We start from the raw sequence: 18,964 nt of genomic DNA on the forward strand, positions 1-18,964 counted from the left end.
GCAGCCAAATAAAGTGCTGAAAGTGGTAAGCATTAGATGATTTGTGGTTGAGGGGAATCTGCCAGAAAGAGCTCTTGGCCACTAGCACAGAAAATATCGTTACTTTACCCATGCAGGCAGCCACCTCCTCCACCGTGCGCATGGGGTGGCATGGTCTTTTCAGAGCGGTGTTCAGGTCCCTAGGATTGATGCATATATGGATCTCTAATTAGTTATTTTTGGTAGTTGCAACCATAGAAGACACCCGGTTCCACAACAGGTGCGATGACGCCCAATGTCTGCATTCTGTCCTGTTCGGCTTTGACCCGGTCCTGCATAGCTATGGGAATGCGATGTGCAGAATGAACAACGGGTCTCACATCCGGATCCAGTGTCATTGAATATGTTACTGATAGCTTTCCAAGCTCGGCGGTGAAGAGATCGCTATACTCCGTAAGAATTTGCTGTGACGTGTCATCTTTAGTCGGGGCCAGCTGGTGAACGACCTTGCTGAACGAAACCAGCCCCATGTCTTGACATGCTTGGAGTCCTAGCTGTGGCACTATGCTATCATCGACAATGTAAAATGATAGCCTATATGACTGTTCCCCTAGATGGCACTGCAGCTTTACCCTTCCAATGGAGTTGATTTTGCTGCCACCATGTGCCACTAGAGTGGTACTGCATACTTTTACTTGCTCCGTAGACGTTTGAATCTCTTTTTAGACATAACATTGCACTTGGCAGCAGTGTCTATTTTCATTTCGACTTCGACACCATTAACCAGCAGAGTAACCATGGCTTTGTTATTCTTTACTCGTTGTGCCTCAACTGAATCCAGTTGTGATGTGACACCATCAACATTGGCCATTTCTTCAGTACTGTTTTCAGATGGATCAGACTGTACCTGGTGAATGGGCTATCTGTTTATCTCCCTGTTGGAAGCCAGTGGTGTAGATTTGCAGCATCTCCTGAAATGATTATGTTTCTTACAGGCATGACAAATTTGGCCGAAAGCAGGGCATTTCTCCCTTTTTGCTGCATGATTTCCTCCAGTTAGTACAGCCAACAATATATTGCATTCCAGACTTATCTGGCTGGACTCTTATCACTGTCTCAGGGTTTCATTCTCTCTAGAACCCAGCCTGAACAGCATCAATACTTGTGGCAGATTGTTGCACATTACTTAGCGCTCAGGTGTTATGAATAGTTGCCTCATGATTCTCACAGATGGAGATAACGACTTTGACAATTCTGGATAAGGCTAACAAGTACTTTTCTTAGTTTATCACTAGCAAGACCACAAACTAGCCTGTCTCTAATAAATTTGTCAGAGAGCTCTCCAAATCTGCAGCTCCTTGTTGCTGTTTTTAAAACACAAATAAATTATTCAACAGTCTCACCATCCTTTTGATTCCGTGAGTTGAACTTGAGACGTTCCATGGTAGGATTAGTCCGATGGCTGCGCAGTTGTCAAAATTTTCTCTTGTGACACTCAGGATCCTCCCTCGATTCAGCAGTGGTGACAACTCAGGTTGTCGCCCAACGACAGGTTGTATTACTTCCTCCGTGTACACGAATTGCTTAGCTTGTTCAAGATTGAGGAGCATATTTGCTTGAACCCAAAGTGGTTTGTCGTAATGGGCGGCTGTGATGAAGACATCATACTGTTCCTCGAAGATGCGCCAGCGTTCACTGATGTTGCTGTCGAAGACGAGTGGGTCCGGTCTCCGGAATGTATCAGCTATATTAGCAAACACTTTCCGATCTCTCTTGTGAAGAAAAAGAGAAAAAACTCACAAAGTTCAAGCTGATGTTGTTCCGGAAGAAGACTTCTGACACCATGTATGAAGTTCTAATGACGATGAGACGCTTAACTTCATATAAAGTTCTTTATTAGCCATAAGCATTGGAGACTGCAAAAACAGAGTCCCTCTCGAACATCTTACCAGAAAAGATCCAACCACGCATGCGCCAGACATATTCCATAGGAAGTCAGTACGAAAACCCAACATTGATCAGGAATATAGTGACCGATCTACACCTGTAATGCTCTCCCAGGGGTGGTGGTGATACAATATTGGCATTTAAGAGGCTTTTAGATATGCAGGGAATGGAGGGATATAGATTACATACAAGCAGAGGACATTAGTTTAACCTGGCAACATATTCAATGTGCACATTGTGAGCCACAGGGTCTATTCCTTTGCTGTGCTGTTCTATGTGCTATATATTATTTGTCTTGTGATCACAAGAGTTCTGTAAACAGAAAATAAGGAAATGTTTAGGATGAAAATATGGAAAATTATCATTTAAAAAAATGGCAATGTTACCAATAATTATAAATTAATTGCTATTAATCAGTTTTAATTGCACTCATTAACAATGATTGAGTGCAATTGAATAAATATTTGAATTCATAATTGCTAAAAACATGTTTTCAATGTCTTAAAGAATATTTTTGTATGTCCATAACATTCAGATACATTCATTTTGCTTTGACAAATGGACAAACTATGGATGTGGTTTAACCACTGTCAAAGATTTTCAGCAATTTTCTGGACAGGGCTGGCACTGTCCACTCCAAACAGGTGAAGTGACAGCAGAGAACCTGGTTGCTGAAGATACTGGATCGCCTTGGGAAGGAAGCACCCAGCAAGAGATCGATAAAAATTCAGTGCTCAGGGCAGCAGCAGGCATGGATATCTTGACACTGACTGGCAAATCTGCGTCATCTTGTATTTGCATTGATCATGCAGGCTTACTGCAAATAATTGACAACCCTACTCATGACTGTTGTCTTCTAGTTTAGTTTAGAAATACAGCGCAGAAACAGGCCCTTCGGACCACCGAGTCCGCACCGACGAGCAATCCCTGCACATTAACACTACCATACACACACTAGGGACAATTTTACATTTATTACCCAGCCAATTAACCGACAGACCTGTACGTCTTTGGAGTGTGGGAGGAAGCCGAAGATCTCGGGGAAAAACCCTTGCAGATCACGTGGAGAACGTACAAACTACGTACAGACAAGCACCCATAGTCAGGATTGAACTCGGGTCTCCACCGCTGTAAAGCAGTAGCTCTACCTCTACACCACTTTGCCTTTCGTGGACAATTTCACATAGCACATAAGAAACTTAGAATCTTTGTAGGACAATTTTCAGTACTATTTTTAAAAACTAGCTACTTCATTGACCTGTGAACACAAGGAATTGCAGATGCTCGATTCTAAAAACACAAGGTGCTGGAGTAACTCAGTGAGTCAGGCAGACTGAGTCTGAAAACCGGTGCCAATCTGAAACATTGCCTATCAAAGTCAGAGTCATAGAGTGTGGAAACAGCCCAACTTGCCCCTACCGACAAAATGCCCCATCTACATTAGTCCCACCTGCCTGCATTTGGCCCACATCTCTCTAAATCTATTCTATCCATAAACCTGTCCAAATGTTTTATAAACATTGTGATAGTACCTGCCTCAACTACTTCCTCTGGCTGCTTGTTCCATATACTTACCACCTTTGTGGTAAAAAAAGTTGTCCCTCAGGTTCCATTAAATCGTTCCCCCTTCACCTTAAACCCATGTCCTCTAGTTCTTTAATCCCCTACTCTGGGTAAAAGACTGTATTTACCCTATCTATTCCTTTTATGATCTTATACACCTCTATAAGATCACTCCTCATCCTCCTTTGCTCCAAGGAATAAAGTCCTAGCCTGCTCAACCTCTCCCTATAGCTCAGAAACTCTAGTCCTGGCAACATCCTCATGAATCTTCTCTGCACCCTTTTCAGCTTCACATCTTTACTTTTAAAGGTTGACCAAAACTGAACGGAATACCTTAAATGTGGTCTCACCAATGTCTTGTACAACTGCAACATGGCCTCCCAACCTCTATACTCACACTGACCGAAGAAGCCCAATTTGTCGAAAGCCTTCTTGATCACCCTATTTACCTGCAACACCACTTTCAAGGAACTATATACCTGCATTCCTCGATCCCTCTGTTCTACAACACTCCCCAGAGCTCTGCCATTCAGTGTAGGTATTACCCTGGTTCGACTTCCCAAAATGCACCTCGCACTTCTCTGTATTAAATTACATTAAACCATTCCTCAGCCCACCTCCCCAACTAATCAAGATCTGACTGCAACTTTTGACAACCATCTTCACTACCTACAATACCACGCACTTTGGCGTCATCTGCAAACTTACTCATCATGGTTTGTACTTTCTCATCCAAATCATTGATATAGATGACAAACAGCAATGGGCCCAGCACAGAACCCTGAGGCACAACACACCACTAGTCACAGGTCTCCAATCCCAAAAAACAACCTTCCACCATCACCCTCTGCTGATGTAGGTTGGGGATAAATATGGACCATGATCCTACAAATAACACCACTTTTTGTATAATCGCTTGTCCATTTTGACAATTATGCTTGCTTTAATTATAATGCATATGGCTTTTAAATCCTTTCAAGTAAATAAAAAACAATTCAAAACTCCTATGTTATTTCTGTTACACTATATTTATTGTAATTAATATGGATTACGACATGTTCAGGGACAAGAGCTGAATCCGTTGTCACCTCATTAGTAGTAATCAGCCATTTCCAAAATGACCCATTTATTCCTACTCTCCATTTTCTGTGCATTCATCAAGCCTCTTTGCTTGATACTGTTAGCATTAACTACGTGAGACCTTATTTCATGTGGAATTTTATCAAATGGTTTTTGAAAATCCAGGCATTCTACATCCAATGCTCCACCCTTATTTTTACCCTGAAACTTAAAATAACAAAAAGCATCAACGTATTTAAGAACCATAATTTTCCTTCTTTAAAAGCATGTTAATCCTGCCAGATTATATGATTTCTGAATATCCTGTGGCTATTTCTGTAATTTTTTACTGCAAAGCATTTAAAATATAAATGCCCAATGAACCTTTACCAATGTTCCTCCCAATAACTACACAATTGACTTTGTTTAAATTCTAGACTAGGTTTCAATTGATCTGCACCTCTTTTGAACTGCTTGCAACATTTCATCATATTGTGATCAATTTTCCCTGAGGATATCTTACTATGTGATTAATAATCAATCACATCTCATCCTATGAAGTAACATCCAAGGAAGAATGAAATTAAAAGAGAAATTGCGAGAAAGGTCAGACAGCCTCTGTGAGGAGAGAAATTAGTATGTTCACAGTTGATGAGTTAACTCCTTGTGGTATTTTTGGCATTTTCCATTCTTACTTTAGATTCCTGATAACTGCAGTTTTTTTGCTTTTCCATCCAAGATAACCAATGACAAATTTCCCCCTACATTGGTAATTTGTTGGCATGCATTTTGTGATCACTGGTGTGCCAGTTAAATCATCTGCTTTGTGCTGGATGATGTAAATCTTCAAGTGTTAGAGTTGCATTCATCCAGGTCAGTTGGAAAGGATTCCATTATATTCCTTGCATGTAGATAGTGGAAACGATTTGGGAACTTGCAAGTTAGCACCCTTGCCACACAATACACAGGCTCTGATGGGCTCTAGTACCCACAGTAAACTGGTTTCAGTAATCTTTTCATCATGCTATCATTGTCAAGTTGAAAAATTGGTTAGACAATCTTGTTGGAGATTGTCATTGCTTGGGACCACTAGGTCATGAATGTGATTTTCAATTTCTGACCAGAAGGCTCACCAGAAGTGGCGGCGCTGCCCTGCAGCTGCGGCTCGCCGGCAGTCTGTTCGTCTTTCTTCTTTCTTTGTCTATTTGTTAGTGTTAGATGTATGGAATAGTTTATCTTTAGCTGTGTATGTGTGGGGGGTGGTGGGGGAAACCTTTAAAAATCTCTTCCTCAACGGAGATGCGACCCTTTCTGAGTCGTGTCTCCGTTTGCGCTAAAAAAAACTTTTAAAAACGCGGGGCCTTCCATCGCCCGCGGGGCCTTCCATCGCCCGGTGCGGCTCGGCCGCTGGACTTAACAGTGCCCGGTGCGGCTCGGCCGCGGGGCCTTCCATCGCCCGGTACGGCCGCGGGACGGTTCAGCGCCAGGTGGGGCTCGGCCGCGGGGCCTTCCATTGCCCGGCGCGGCTCAGCCGCGGGACCTAACATCGCCCGGCGCAGTTCGGCCGCGGGACTTTACATCGCCCGGCGCGGCTCGGCCGCGGGACTTTACATCGCTGGTGCGGCTCGGCCGCGGGACTTTACATCACTGGTGCGGCTCGGCCGCGGGGCCTTTCATCGCCCGGCGCGGCTTGGCCGCGGGACTTAGCTGCGCACGGTACGGCCGCGGGGCCTTCCATCGCCCGGCTCGGCCGTGGGATGTTTCAGCGCCCGGTGCGGCTCGGCCGCGGGGACTTGGGGGTGGGGAAGAGAGCGGAAGTTTTGTTGCCTCCATCACAGTGAGGGGGTGTTTGGAGTCACTGTGATGGATGTTTGTGTTGGGGTTATGTGTCTTGTGTTTCTTTTTTTGTGTGACTGCTGGTAACGTAATTTTGTTCGGTACCTTGGTACCGAATGACAAATAAAGGCTCTGTATTCTGTATTCTGTAAGATTGTTGTCTCAATCTTGCCAGTTCACCTAATTATTGATTCAGCTCAGGTTCTTTCCTGGAATGGTGGTTTATTCACAACATAGCAGTTGAGGGACAAGTTATTTCCTGTTGCTTTGTCTCCTTTGCTTCCACCTCCCCCTCATAGATACATGGAGTGGCGGTGCAGGAGTAGGCCATTCGGCCCTTCAAGCCAGCACTGCCATTCAATGTGATTATGGCTGATCATCCACAACCAGTACCCCGTTCCTGCCTTCTCCCCATACCCCTTGATTCAGCTAGCCCTAAGAGCTCTATCTAACTCTCTTTTGGATGCATCCAGTGAAATGGCCTCCACTGCCTTCTGAGGCAGAGAATTCCACAAATTCACAACTCTGTGTGAAAAAGTTTTTCCTCATCTCAGTTCTAAATGGCCTATCCCTTATTCTTAAACTGTGGCCCCTGGTAGTGGACTTCCCCAACATCAGGAACATGTTTCCTGCATCTAGCGTGTCCAATCCCTTAATACTTTTATATGTTTCTATAAGATCCCTTCTCATCCTCCCAATGGAGTTCACATGATGGGCACGTTCTAAAGGGTATAGGACGGCACCAAAAAGCATGACAATTTTCTGCACAACAAAGGCTGTGCCTGCCAGTAATCCAGTCAATAAAATCACATACCCAGCAATTTAGGGGTCCCTATGGTATTGCAGTTGATTGGACATCTGTCATATTAAGGAGTTTTGTTCTTGTTCACACATTGTTGCCAGAGTAACTAGGTATAAAGATGCTAACTTATTCCCCATTGGTTTGACACAGTGGTGGGAATAAAGCAGGCACAACTAATTGCTATGAAATGAATGTGTGATGCAAAAATCCCAGATATTCAGGATTCACCATGGGAATATTTTATTTCATATACATGGAGGTTTTAAGAACTCATGGCTCTGTAGAGGCACCTCATTATGCATTAAGGCCTTAATATATAGTGGGTGCAATCTATCAGTTTACATTGTGAAATACTCATAATGTCAGTAAACCTTAACATATCCACTCCCTACAGATCTCCATCCAAGGAGAGAGCCTTGGAACTTACTTCACATGCTAGATAATATGTTGGGGTATATAATTAATGTCTTCAGATCCAGCATAGAAGCAGCAATTAAAATTAGGACTATTCTGACCTTTGCAGCTGCAGAAAGAAGAATTTGACTGTAACTGGAAGGAAAAAGACAATGGTGTTCCCTGATGGTCGTGCTGAACCAATATTATTTTTGAAGTACATTAGTGTGTGCAGAATCACATTTCCAAATTTGTAAGTGACACAAAATTTAAAACTTAAGCAATGTGAAGAATTGTAGCAGAGAAGCTAGAGGGAAAATGTAGGTTTCATTATTGCTGCTCCCCACATCCCTACCAGCTTATCTCAATTACTAGTTTTTCAGCCTCTGCTACTTTAAATATGAGCTTAAAGTATTAACCTCCTGGATGCAAATGTAAGCTAGGAGTGTGCAATAACCAAGTTGTGTTCCTTTTTCAGTGGTCAATCTTGGAACAGTTGCAAAGCTAAAGAAGGAAATTTCTGTTGCTTTAAGTTTGAATGCATCAAGCTGTCGGTGATATTCCGTGGCAAATAATGTTTAATTTAGTTTAACACTATCCTATACACTAAGGACAATTTATATTTATACCAAGCCAATTAACCTACAAACCTGCACGTCTTTGGAGTGTGGGAAGAACCAGAAGATCTCGGAGAAAACCCACGCGGGGAGGACGTACAAACTCCGTACAGACAGCACCCGTAGTCAGGATTGAACCCTGGTCTTTGGCGCTGTAAGGCAGCAACTCTACCGCTGCGCTACCGTGCCGCTATGGTGCTCCACCTCAGAGCTAAAATTGTATGCAGCCTGTGGGTCATTAATAGCTCGTCTTCTGTACATTGATTACGATAATGGACAATGCATCTGGCTATTCTCACAGATTTTCTGAGATTTTATTTTTGCTAGTGGCACATGATAGAACTATCCGTACTGTAAATCAGTTTACAACCCTGCGCACCATGGAGATGGGGAGGGAGGTGTCAGGAGCAATAACAGGTTAAACTTTTTTTAAATGTTATCGAGTGTTTGGTGTTAAAGGAATACCTGTCCCAATCTTTTCAGTTACAAGGCATCACAGAGGCCTAACAAGCGTCGCAAGGACAGTGAAAGGCAAAAATTAAGTCCACATTCTGAAACACAAGAGTGACATACATTTCCAAAATCTCTCCTGCTCAAGCACAACTTGGCTATTTTATGGAAGTTGACATTCATGTTAAGTATCTGTTGACAGAAATTACTTGATGCAGGAGTTTTATTACAATTGACTGGAATCAATACTAATACAGTGATTGACTCTCACTCAAGACATCTAGTACATGGGTCAGAATATTGATTTTTGGAATGTTAGTTGAGCATATTTGAACTTCTCTACTTAAACATTCTCTCCATTGCTGTTCAAAGTTTAAACTTAAATCAATTTTTGGTTAGAGCACAATTTGATTTTAATTTAGATCAATGAAATGAATGCATGTGTATTATAGTTAGGAATTCCTGTACTGTACATCATGTCAAAGGAATTACTGGTTACACCAGATACTCTTTCCCATTCCCCAGCTCCAAGGTTATTGAATTTGCTCTCTTTAAAAAGCAAACCGCATTACGTTTGATAATTAGAAACTCAATTTAGAAGAAAGTCACAAGGCAAGTTATGGAATGTTAAGTTCCAATTATTTGAGGTTATTCAGTACTTCTCTCTATTACTTAGGAGATATTGAAGACCATTCTTCCTCATGGTTATATTCTGAAAAAAAATTGGGATGGTTAACGATGAGTCTAAAGTACCGGAAACTTTTGTTTTGGCTGTGATGATGATCTTTATGAAATGCGTTCTCAAACTCCAAACAACTAACTTCATAGGCATTTCCCAGTCCAATTCTCAAGTCAATTCTTCCAAAATATCATCAGAAATTACCTTTCTCACCCAACGTTTCAGATTTCTATCTTTCCTGGGTATGTTTTTTTAGCGACACAGTGCGGGAACAGGCCCTTAGGCCCACTCTGACCAACAATCACCCATACACTAGTTCTATCGTACATATTAAGGTCAATTTAGAGAATTAACCTACAAACCGGCACGTTTTTAGAATGTGGGAGGAAACCGGAGCACCTGGAAAAACTCACGCGGTCGCAGGGAAAAAATATAAACTCCGAACAGACGGCACCCAGAGTCAGGATTGAACCCAGGTCTCTGGCACTGTAAGGCAGCAACTCTATGGCTTTGCCACTGTGCCGTTGCAAGCAGGATAGACCCACTGGAGGAGTCAGCATAGTAGTAAGAGGATGAATTGTTGCTCAGAGTTCTCAACTCCAGACACCATTAAGTGTCATGGAATTAGGTCAATCATGGACAATAAAGTCTCATTGCTTTCAACCTACCACTCTTCCACCACTATTAAATTAATGTCCTCAATGTTGAACAATTGGAAAAAAGCAATGGGTGCAGTTTGGGCATGATTACACAGTGGTCAGAAAATATCAATATTTATTACTAACAGTGGTTTAACTATACTACGGGTTTGCAGCAGATCAAAGGAACCAACTTACTTGCAATTGTCTACACCAATTTAACAGTCAGGAGTGACTGTTCTTTCCACAATCAATGTGGAAACAATGTCCTGTCCTCATAGTTCATTTAGCACTCCGGGGTGGGAGCTGCTTTACGTCCTTATCGTCCACCCTGGGTAGTTCTACGAAACTGGCAAAATTTGCAGCAAAGCGTCAACTACGGTACTCGGAAGCACCAATTGCCACTTTTGATTGTTGTAGTTGATATACGAAAGATGATGATTTAGAGCTCCCATCTCACCGAATTGGATATGTTTACAATATTCCCAGAAAAAAAGCAGTGACACAGCTGTAGAGCTGCTGACTCCCAGCACCAAAAACCAGGGTTCGATCCTGACCTGGGGTGCTGTCTGTGCAGAGCTTGCAAGTTCTCCCTGTGACCATGTGGGTTTTCACTGGGTGTTCCGGTTTCATCCCACATTCCAAAGACGTGCAGGTTTGTAGGTTAATTGGCTTCTGTAAATTGCCCCAAGTGTGCAAGATGCAAAACTGGGATAACATGGAACTAGTGTGCGTGTGATCAATGGACTTAAGGGTCTGTTTCCACACTGTATCTCTAAACCAAACTGAAAGTTCAAAATGGTGCATCCATGAAATGCCATGTGTTATCAGCACCAGAATATTCCAACACAGTCTACAACTTCAGTGAAGATTCCCATTTATTCCTTTATGAACTGAAATATTTTAGAGGAAGGGGGAAAAACTGAAGCATAAAATAGATCAATGACAATTTGGAACTAGACAGCTGTGTCAAAGCTCAATCAGTGAGCACTTGATGTTGAATAATAAGGATAACACTTCATTTTTGGTCCAGAGAAATTGTGGGAAAACATCGAGAAAATGAATATCATTTAAAGGTGCACAAGAAAAGTGCCAAAATCTTAGTGGTTCTTCAGCCAATAAACTGGAGTCTAAGGAACTTAATCCTATTCTCTTTAGGCAGTAAACAATTCCTTTAAAACTGTGAATCAATAAGTTGTACAATCTGATCAGAAACCCAAGGGAAAACGGTTGTAAGTTAAAGAAATCCAAAAGTAAATACCCTTTAAAGATCATTCACATCATCCATAAACATAGGAATGATCACCAGCACACTGTTTCAGTTAAAAGATAAACAGCTTCCAATTTTAGATATCAAAGGAATTCAGCTAAAACAGATGAAAAAATACAATCTAAGCAAAATTGCACATGGACAGAAACAAGTTGGATAACCATTGGAATGACAATTTCTTAGTACTGCTAAGTTAGGAAACAGAATACTAAAATATTCAGTGGTTGCAAAAACACTATTTTTAATATTTTCTTAATATTGCACCTGGTGGATTTAAAATAATGCGAGAACTAACAATTAAACAGAAAGCAACCTAGCTTTGATTCTCCAATTAAGCACTATCCTTTCTAATATCCAAACCACTACAAAATGGTTTTCACTGTTTACTTAATAGGTTACAAATTCATCTGATATACTTGCTTGAAATGCCATTCCATATGTTTTTTTAAATGCTTTCTTGAAAGAGTCTAAATTTATTTACAAAAATAAAATTTGAAAATGATACAAATGTTGTTCAATATCTTCATTTATTTGTGCAGAGGTAAGCTATCAGCAAAATATACATTTGATGCAGGCCACGTGATATTATCATCATAGTTCACTTAAAACACTAGATGTTTTATTTCTATGCTATTTGGACTGCCCAGATAGCACTTCAATTAAAATAAAGTAAATCACTAATGCAAAATTAAATCATGAGTTGTGACAGTTGTTAGGTGGCCATGGCAACAGTACCATATTACCTTTTAAGACAATAAACACATATTTTTTGGACAGGGACTGATTAGGGATAGTTGGCATGGTTCCATACGTATGAGATCACGCCTTCCAAATCTGAGTTTTTTAAAGTGGTAACCAAAAAAAGCCACAGATATTGTTAATATGGACTTCAGCAAGGCATTTGATGATGTTCTGCATAGTAGGTTAGATCTCATGGGCTCCAGGGAGAGCTAGCCAACTGGGTAGGGCATTGGATACATGAAAGGAAGCAGAGGGTGATGGTGGAAGTTTGTTTTTCAGACTGGAAGCCTGTGACTCAGGGATAGGTGCTGGGCTCTTTGGTGCTTGTGGTTTATATCAATGATTTGGATGAGAATATAGAAGGTATGATTAGTAAGTTTGAGCATGACACCAAAGTGGGTGTTATCGTAGAAAGCGAAGATGGTTATCAAAAACTTCACCAGGATGTTGATCAGCTAGGCAAGGGGCCTGAGGAATAGTTAATGGAGTTTAATGCAGAGAAGTGTCAGTTGTTGCATTTTGGGAAATTAAAATAAGAGCAGGACATTTAAAGTGCATGGCAGGGCACAGGGGAGTGTTGTAGAGCAAAGGGATCTAGGAGTGCAGGTACATAGTTCCTTGAAAGTAGTCACAGATAGATAGGGTAGTCAAGAAGGTTTTCGGTACCTTGGTCTTCATCAGACTGGGTATTGAGTATAGAAGTTGGGATGTTATGTTATAGTTGTACAAGACGTTGGTGAGGCTGCATGTTTTGCTCACTCTGCTAGAGGAAAGATGTTGTTAAGCTCAAGAGTGCAGAGAAGATCAGGATGAGGATGTTGCCAGGTCTGAACTATTGGCAGAGGTTGGGCAGGCTAGGACTTTACTCCTTGGAGTGCAGGAGGTTGAGAGGTGATCTTATTGAGTTGTACAAGACCATGAGGGGAATTGATAGGGTGAATGCACACCGATGCATTTTACCCAGAGTAGGGGAATCAATAACCTGTGGACATAGCTTTAAGATGAGGGGAAAGATTTAATAGAAACTAAAGTGGCAACTTTTTCCACACAGGGTGGAACGAGCTGCCAGAGGAGGTAGTTGAGGCAGGTTCTATAACAACATTTAAAAGACATTTCGACAGGTACATGGATGGGAGAGGTTCGCTGTACAACTGTATGATAGTTCTCATGGAGTAGAATAGAGGAGGGGGGGGGGGTGGCCAGAAGGAAAGGAAAGTGAGGGATGGGGAGGAGGTGGCTGAGAGGGAAGTGGAGTGGGGGTGCACACGCCTGAAAGTTAAAGGGGGGGGGGGGGGGCGGGATGCACAAGCTGAGAGGGAGGTGTGCAGAGAAGAGTCAGAATTATGTTAATGGTAGTAGAGGGTAGTATTAGGGAAGACTGGATTGTCTGGGGCTTTTATCACTGGCGTGTTGGTGACTAAGGGTGAGAGCTTGTAGAAATATATAAAATCATGAGCGGCATTGATAAAGGTGATTGGTCATAATCTTTTTCCAAGGATATAAGATTCAAGAAGTAGATGCCATTGGTTTAAGGTGGCAAGGAAAAGATTTAAAGGAGATCTCTAAAAATCTAAAAAATAAAACACAGCAGCTGGTTGGTTTATACAATGAGCTGCCAGAGGAAGTTGAAGAGCCAGGTAAAATTACTTTGTTTAAAATGCCTTTTAGATCGCTACTGCTCTGGTCATATGCACTGGGACTGGAACAATACAATTCTTACTTGCTGCATCTTTAGATGCACTGTTCATCCACATTGTACATCTTCCCTCCACAGATATTGAGTTCCCCCAGTACTTAGATTTTTTTTGCTCAAGATTCCAGCATCTGTAACCTCATGCCTCCAAAATTAATCACTAATCTATTTTCACCTGCATTCAAATAACTTAAACTTTCCACTGCATCCTGCCCCCACCCCCAATCCTCAGATCAATAGCTCTTGTCTCCCATCCTTGACAGTGCTAATACCCTGTCTCTAGCAGCCTTTTATGGACCTAAATCTACACCAACTATAGTGATCATTGGTAACAGCTGAATCAATCCTACTATGCTCCTGGCTTCAACTGGGTAAATGGCACAAATAAGCAATATCTGATAACTTGCAGGTTTCAGTAGCAAATAATGTGCTTATTTGATTGTTTGATGTTCAATTTAACTGCTTAAAGAGTCCAAAATGAAGGGATTAAATCGAACAAAAATAACAATATATTATTATATAGTTAATAGCATTTTCAGACTTGAATACGAACTGATTTAAAAAAATAAATCAATATTTAGATTTGAACCCTATGTATAATAACAATATGATCACAATGTGTGTAAATCCTGTGTCAATCAAGCTTGTTCATACTGACATAAATGACTGAGAATGAATTATTCATATCATTCATCCACCACAGTGCACGTTTCTGAAGATATTGCTCTTATTTTAAGGTTACTGCATTTTCCTCTTTAGACTGTTTACTGTGCAAATTACCTTTGTTTGTTCCAAACTGTGTGCATTGTTCATCACACAGATAAGTCAATTTTTTTAGCTTCACCTCAACTTCCAATTCATTGACTGTCACAATGTTGTGACTTTTTTTCAGCATTCTATTTTACATTTGTAACTGTTACTGAACATAACTAGAGTCACAAGCCGCAGTGCCAAATATGAAATATTTTGTATGATGCCAGCTCATATCCATCTTCAAATTACTATGCCAAAACAAAAAATAAACATTGAAAAGTGCTTCATAATCATATTGATAGCAGACACCCGTGTAAAAGCTTTTCTGCTTATTTCAATATATGGAGAGAGAAGTAAAAAATCCTTACTGTAAAAGTGGATTTTTTATTTGTTTACATTACTTTTCATTTTCCAGAGCACCCAACAGCCTACTTGTTAGAAATCATAAAACATGCAATTTATGAAAAAGCAATAAATAAATAGACAATTTTAGAAATAGCTTGGAAAAGTGTTAATACAGAAACATGTTATAATTTACTCTTTATCCACACATTAAAATAAATTTAATACTTATCCTGAATGCATAATAAAAATCAAAAAAATGAATGAAACATGTTACCATGCATTGACTCCCATAAACCAAAGTAAACTGCAATAAATATTGTATGTGACAGTCACACAAATTTGGTTTCTTTTTCAAGTTTCAAGTCACAAGATGCACAGTACCGCCAAGAGCATAAATAAAGTTAGTCATGTATTGCACAGCTAGCAAACAAGCAAGGATTCATCGTCACTGGCTTCATTTTTCAGTGCTGCTTCCAGACACGCATCAGGTATTTGGGCTGTATGTACAATTCCACAGTGCCCACAAGGCCCGTCCCTACTACTACACTGTTCCCTCTGAGGCAATAAAGCACAGTGTTGCCCGATTCCTTGAACCCTTCGGGGGCTTGGCGCACCAACTGGTCTGCAACAACCCCTTGTAGCAATGTCTGATACAGCATCTGAAATGGGAATTAATAATTCAACATCATTGTCATCATCATCATCGTTGTCTTCTCCTCTTCCATTCACTCTAGTATCAAGCTGTCGCAAGGGACTCTGGTTCTGGCTTGATGAACTAGATCTCCAAATTGAAAACCGCATCCATCGTAAACTCTGAGTCACTCTGCTCAATGCACTGGTCAACTGCTGTCTTGCAGGATTAATGGTGGGTTCCTCTGAGGTTTCTAACTGTGAGGTAGCTACTTCTGTAGCAAAATTTGTTTGGAGGCCAGATGAAATTCCACTTGCTCCTATAACAACTTCTACAGCTGAGGTAGGTGCAACCTTTTGAGGTAGTGGGGCCACCACCCCACCAACAGCACCTGGTATATCTCTTCGCTCACTGTCTCTATCTGCATGGTCAGACTCAAATGGCAGAAGTCTTCGGTTTAGACTGCTCCTTTCTGATTCCCTTGTAACATTCTGCTCACCAGCTGGATCATCTCTATCTGTTGAGACAAGAGCGAGAGATCCCGAATTCCTGGATCTTGTGAAGCTAAAGATCCGGCTCCAGAGGTTAGATCGACTACTAGATGAAGTAGATCGAATGGAGGTTAGTCCAAGTTGTGACCTGACTGCTATTCGAAGGTTTTCCAAAATGGATGCCTAAAATTTAAATAAACAGCATTAGGTTCAACAGCCATATCCAAACTTTAATTAGTATAGCTCATTTTAATGTTTAGAATCTTTCAGGCACTTCAAAATAAATCAATGAATACTGTAGCAGCAATTAAGGTAGCCTGAATAATTACTTCAATGTCAGCTAGATGAAGGAATTAGTTATTGACTTCAGGAAGCGAGGTGGAGTACACGCCAAAATTAGCATCAATGGTAGCAAAATGGAAATGCTCGAGAACTTCACCCTCCCAAATGATATTATCATCCAACAATTTGTCCTGCAAAATCCACAATCATAAGATCATAAGTGATAGGAGCAGAATTAGGCCACTTGGCTCATCAAGTCTACTCCGCCATTCAATCATGGCTGATTTATCTCTCCCTCCTAACTCCATTTTCCTGCCTTCTCCCCATAACGCCTGACCCCCTTACTAATTAAAAATCTATTTATCTCTGCTTTAAAATTGTTCATTGATGGCCACCACAGCCTTCTGTGGCAAAGAATTCCACGGTTTCACCACCCTCTGACTAAAGAAATTCCTCCTCATCTTCCTGAAGGAACATCCTTTAATTCTGAGGCTATGATCTCTAGTCCTAGACTCTCCCACTAGTGGAAACATCCTCTCCACATCCACTCTATCCAAGCCTTACACTATTCGGTACATTTCAATGAGGTTCCCCCCTCATTCTTCTAAACTCCAGTGAGTACAGGCCCAGTGTGGTCAAATACTCATCATTTGTTAACCCACCCAATCCTGTGATCATTATTGTAAACCTCCTCTGGACCCTCTCCAGGGCCAGCACATCCTTCCTCAGATATGGTGCCCAAAATTGATCAGAATACTCCAAGTACAGCCTGACCAGCGCCTCAGCATTACATCCCTGTTTTTGTATTCGAGTCCTCTTGAAATAAACGCATTGCGTTTGCCTTCTTTACTACCAATTCGAATTGCAGATTCACTTTTTGGGAGTCCTGCACAAGCACTCCCAAGTCCCTTTGCATCTCCGATTTCTGGATTATCTCCCCATTTAGAAAATAGTCTAAGCAATAGTGTACACAATGAAGTTACAGGCAAAAAAAGCATTTCAATACTTCTACTTCCTCAGGAGACTAAGGGCGTTTCGCGTGACTTTACAGATGTTGGAGTTTTTTTCTGCAACTGTAACGCAATGTTGTAACGCTACATTTTTCACTCTTAATATTTTTCTCTTTGCATTACCAGCTGTAGAGTCTGAGCATAGAAAGGGATCATTTGGCCCAACTTTCCCATGCAAGTTGTACTTGCATGTGTCTTGATTATACTCAATTACAATGATTGAATTTGACTGGATAGTACACAAACAAAAGCTTTCCACCGTATCTCAGTAAATGTGACAATAAACCAATACAAATATCAATATGAACCTCACCAAACTCAATGGTTTTATGGGATTATAAATATGGTCATGAATCATATAATTTGAAACAAATAAGGTAGACGTTTGTAGCCTTTATACATGCACATAAACATATTCAAAACTAGAATACAGTAGGAATGTGTAAATGCAAAAAAAGGACAGTGAAGACATTACCTGACTTGATGAACATACAGGGAAATCTTCTACTGGGGGAATCAAGCCTTGTGCAATCAACTGACCATAGGATGGAGGAGCCTCCCTTCGTAGCAGTTCTGCTTCAACTCTTGACAAATGGGTTTCAAAAGATCTTATACAAATGACAGAACACAGCTGTTCATCTCATAGTAATACAAAAAAAAGTAGCTGCTACTGATAGAAACAGATTTATTTCAAGCAGATCAAATAACATAAACTGCTAGTGTAGTTTTAATTACAATATACATCACTAGCAGTAACCATTTGTTTAAGTAGTCTACTGTCAATGCAACAAGTACTCAACAGCTTCTGATGCAAGTACATTGTTGCTTTGCAAATAAAAATATAAATTTTCCCAAAACACCAAAATAATTCACATTCAGAATCACAAATTTTCATTCTAGAGTTTTTTTAAAATGTAGCTTTGTTTTTTAAATAATATGCAAAGCATGTTAAAATATCATGCTTTGGGAGCCTTAACTGTGTTTATTCATGAGTTTGAGAAATGGCAGGGTGACATTTCCTAAATATGAAGGACAGACAGGACTGAATGGATTTTCAGATGGCATACATCCTCGTAAAGCAGATTTTCTTCCATACTGCTTAATTCCCCAAACATTCAAAATGGTTATCTACTTTCTCTAAAACCTTCTGGCGATCTCTCCTACATAATCCACCAGGTTATAGAATTCCAGAGAATCACCACTCTGTGGGAAGTAATTATTTGTTGCAACTGCTTGCTAACTTTCCTTTCATCCCCAAGAACATCTAAATTCCTCTGTACTTTACAGAATGGCTTCCCACCTCTTTTCATGTCGCAACCTGAATACCTTACCCTCTGGTCCCTCTTCTAAGGAATAAATACTGATCATAAATAATTCAGCTCCAAAGACCATTCTTCTAGCACTCCATTGGTTCAGACTCAAATCTGAAAAAAGGCCCACGTATTCTGACTGTCATCTGTGTGATAACCAGTCTCTAAACCATGTTGATACACTTCTCCAAAATTGCAAACTCTTATCATACCACTTTTGTTACGTGACACCCTAATGAATGTTCCCTGGAAATTCAACTACAGTTCCTCTCTTTTGACTTGTCTTATTATGACCTCAACAAATTCTAAAAAAAAAAGAGGGGCTGCACCAAGAAAGAAGGTGGACATCAGCAGAGGGGAGGGAGGGAGGCTTGCTGCCACTTGTAGCGGCAGGCAGTAGATATGATTATATGGTACTTTTGTAACTTTGTTTGCACCAAAATGTGGCAGCACTTGTGTACTGCCTAGGTTATAT

The 18,964-nt window shown here is 40.8% G+C and overlaps 1 protein-coding gene across 2 annotated transcripts in view; it reads right to left on the reverse strand.

Annotated features, from left to right (window-relative positions):
• Positions 1-13,243: 13,243 nt before the first annotated feature.
• Positions 13,244-18,964, reverse strand: part of lrp12 (low density lipoprotein receptor-related protein 12) — a 43,162-nt gene continuing 37,441 nt past the window's right edge. For both annotated transcript variants that reach the window (XM_078397874.1, XM_078397875.1), the window contains 2 exons: positions 17,655-17,787; positions 13,244-16,070 (listed from right to left, as the gene is read on the reverse strand). In XM_078397874.1, the coding sequence (XP_078254000.1) occupies positions 15,186-16,070; positions 17,655-17,787 (1,018 nt within the window). In that variant the 3' untranslated portion in view covers positions 13,244-15,185. The remainder of the gene's footprint in view (positions 16,071-17,654; positions 17,788-18,964) is intronic.

Source organism: Rhinoraja longicauda, chromosome 4 (assembly GCF_053455715.1).
Source record: "Rhinoraja longicauda isolate Sanriku21f chromosome 4, sRhiLon1.1, whole genome shotgun sequence".
Lineage (NCBI taxonomy): Eukaryota > Metazoa > Chordata > Chondrichthyes > Rajiformes > Arhynchobatidae > Rhinoraja > Rhinoraja longicauda.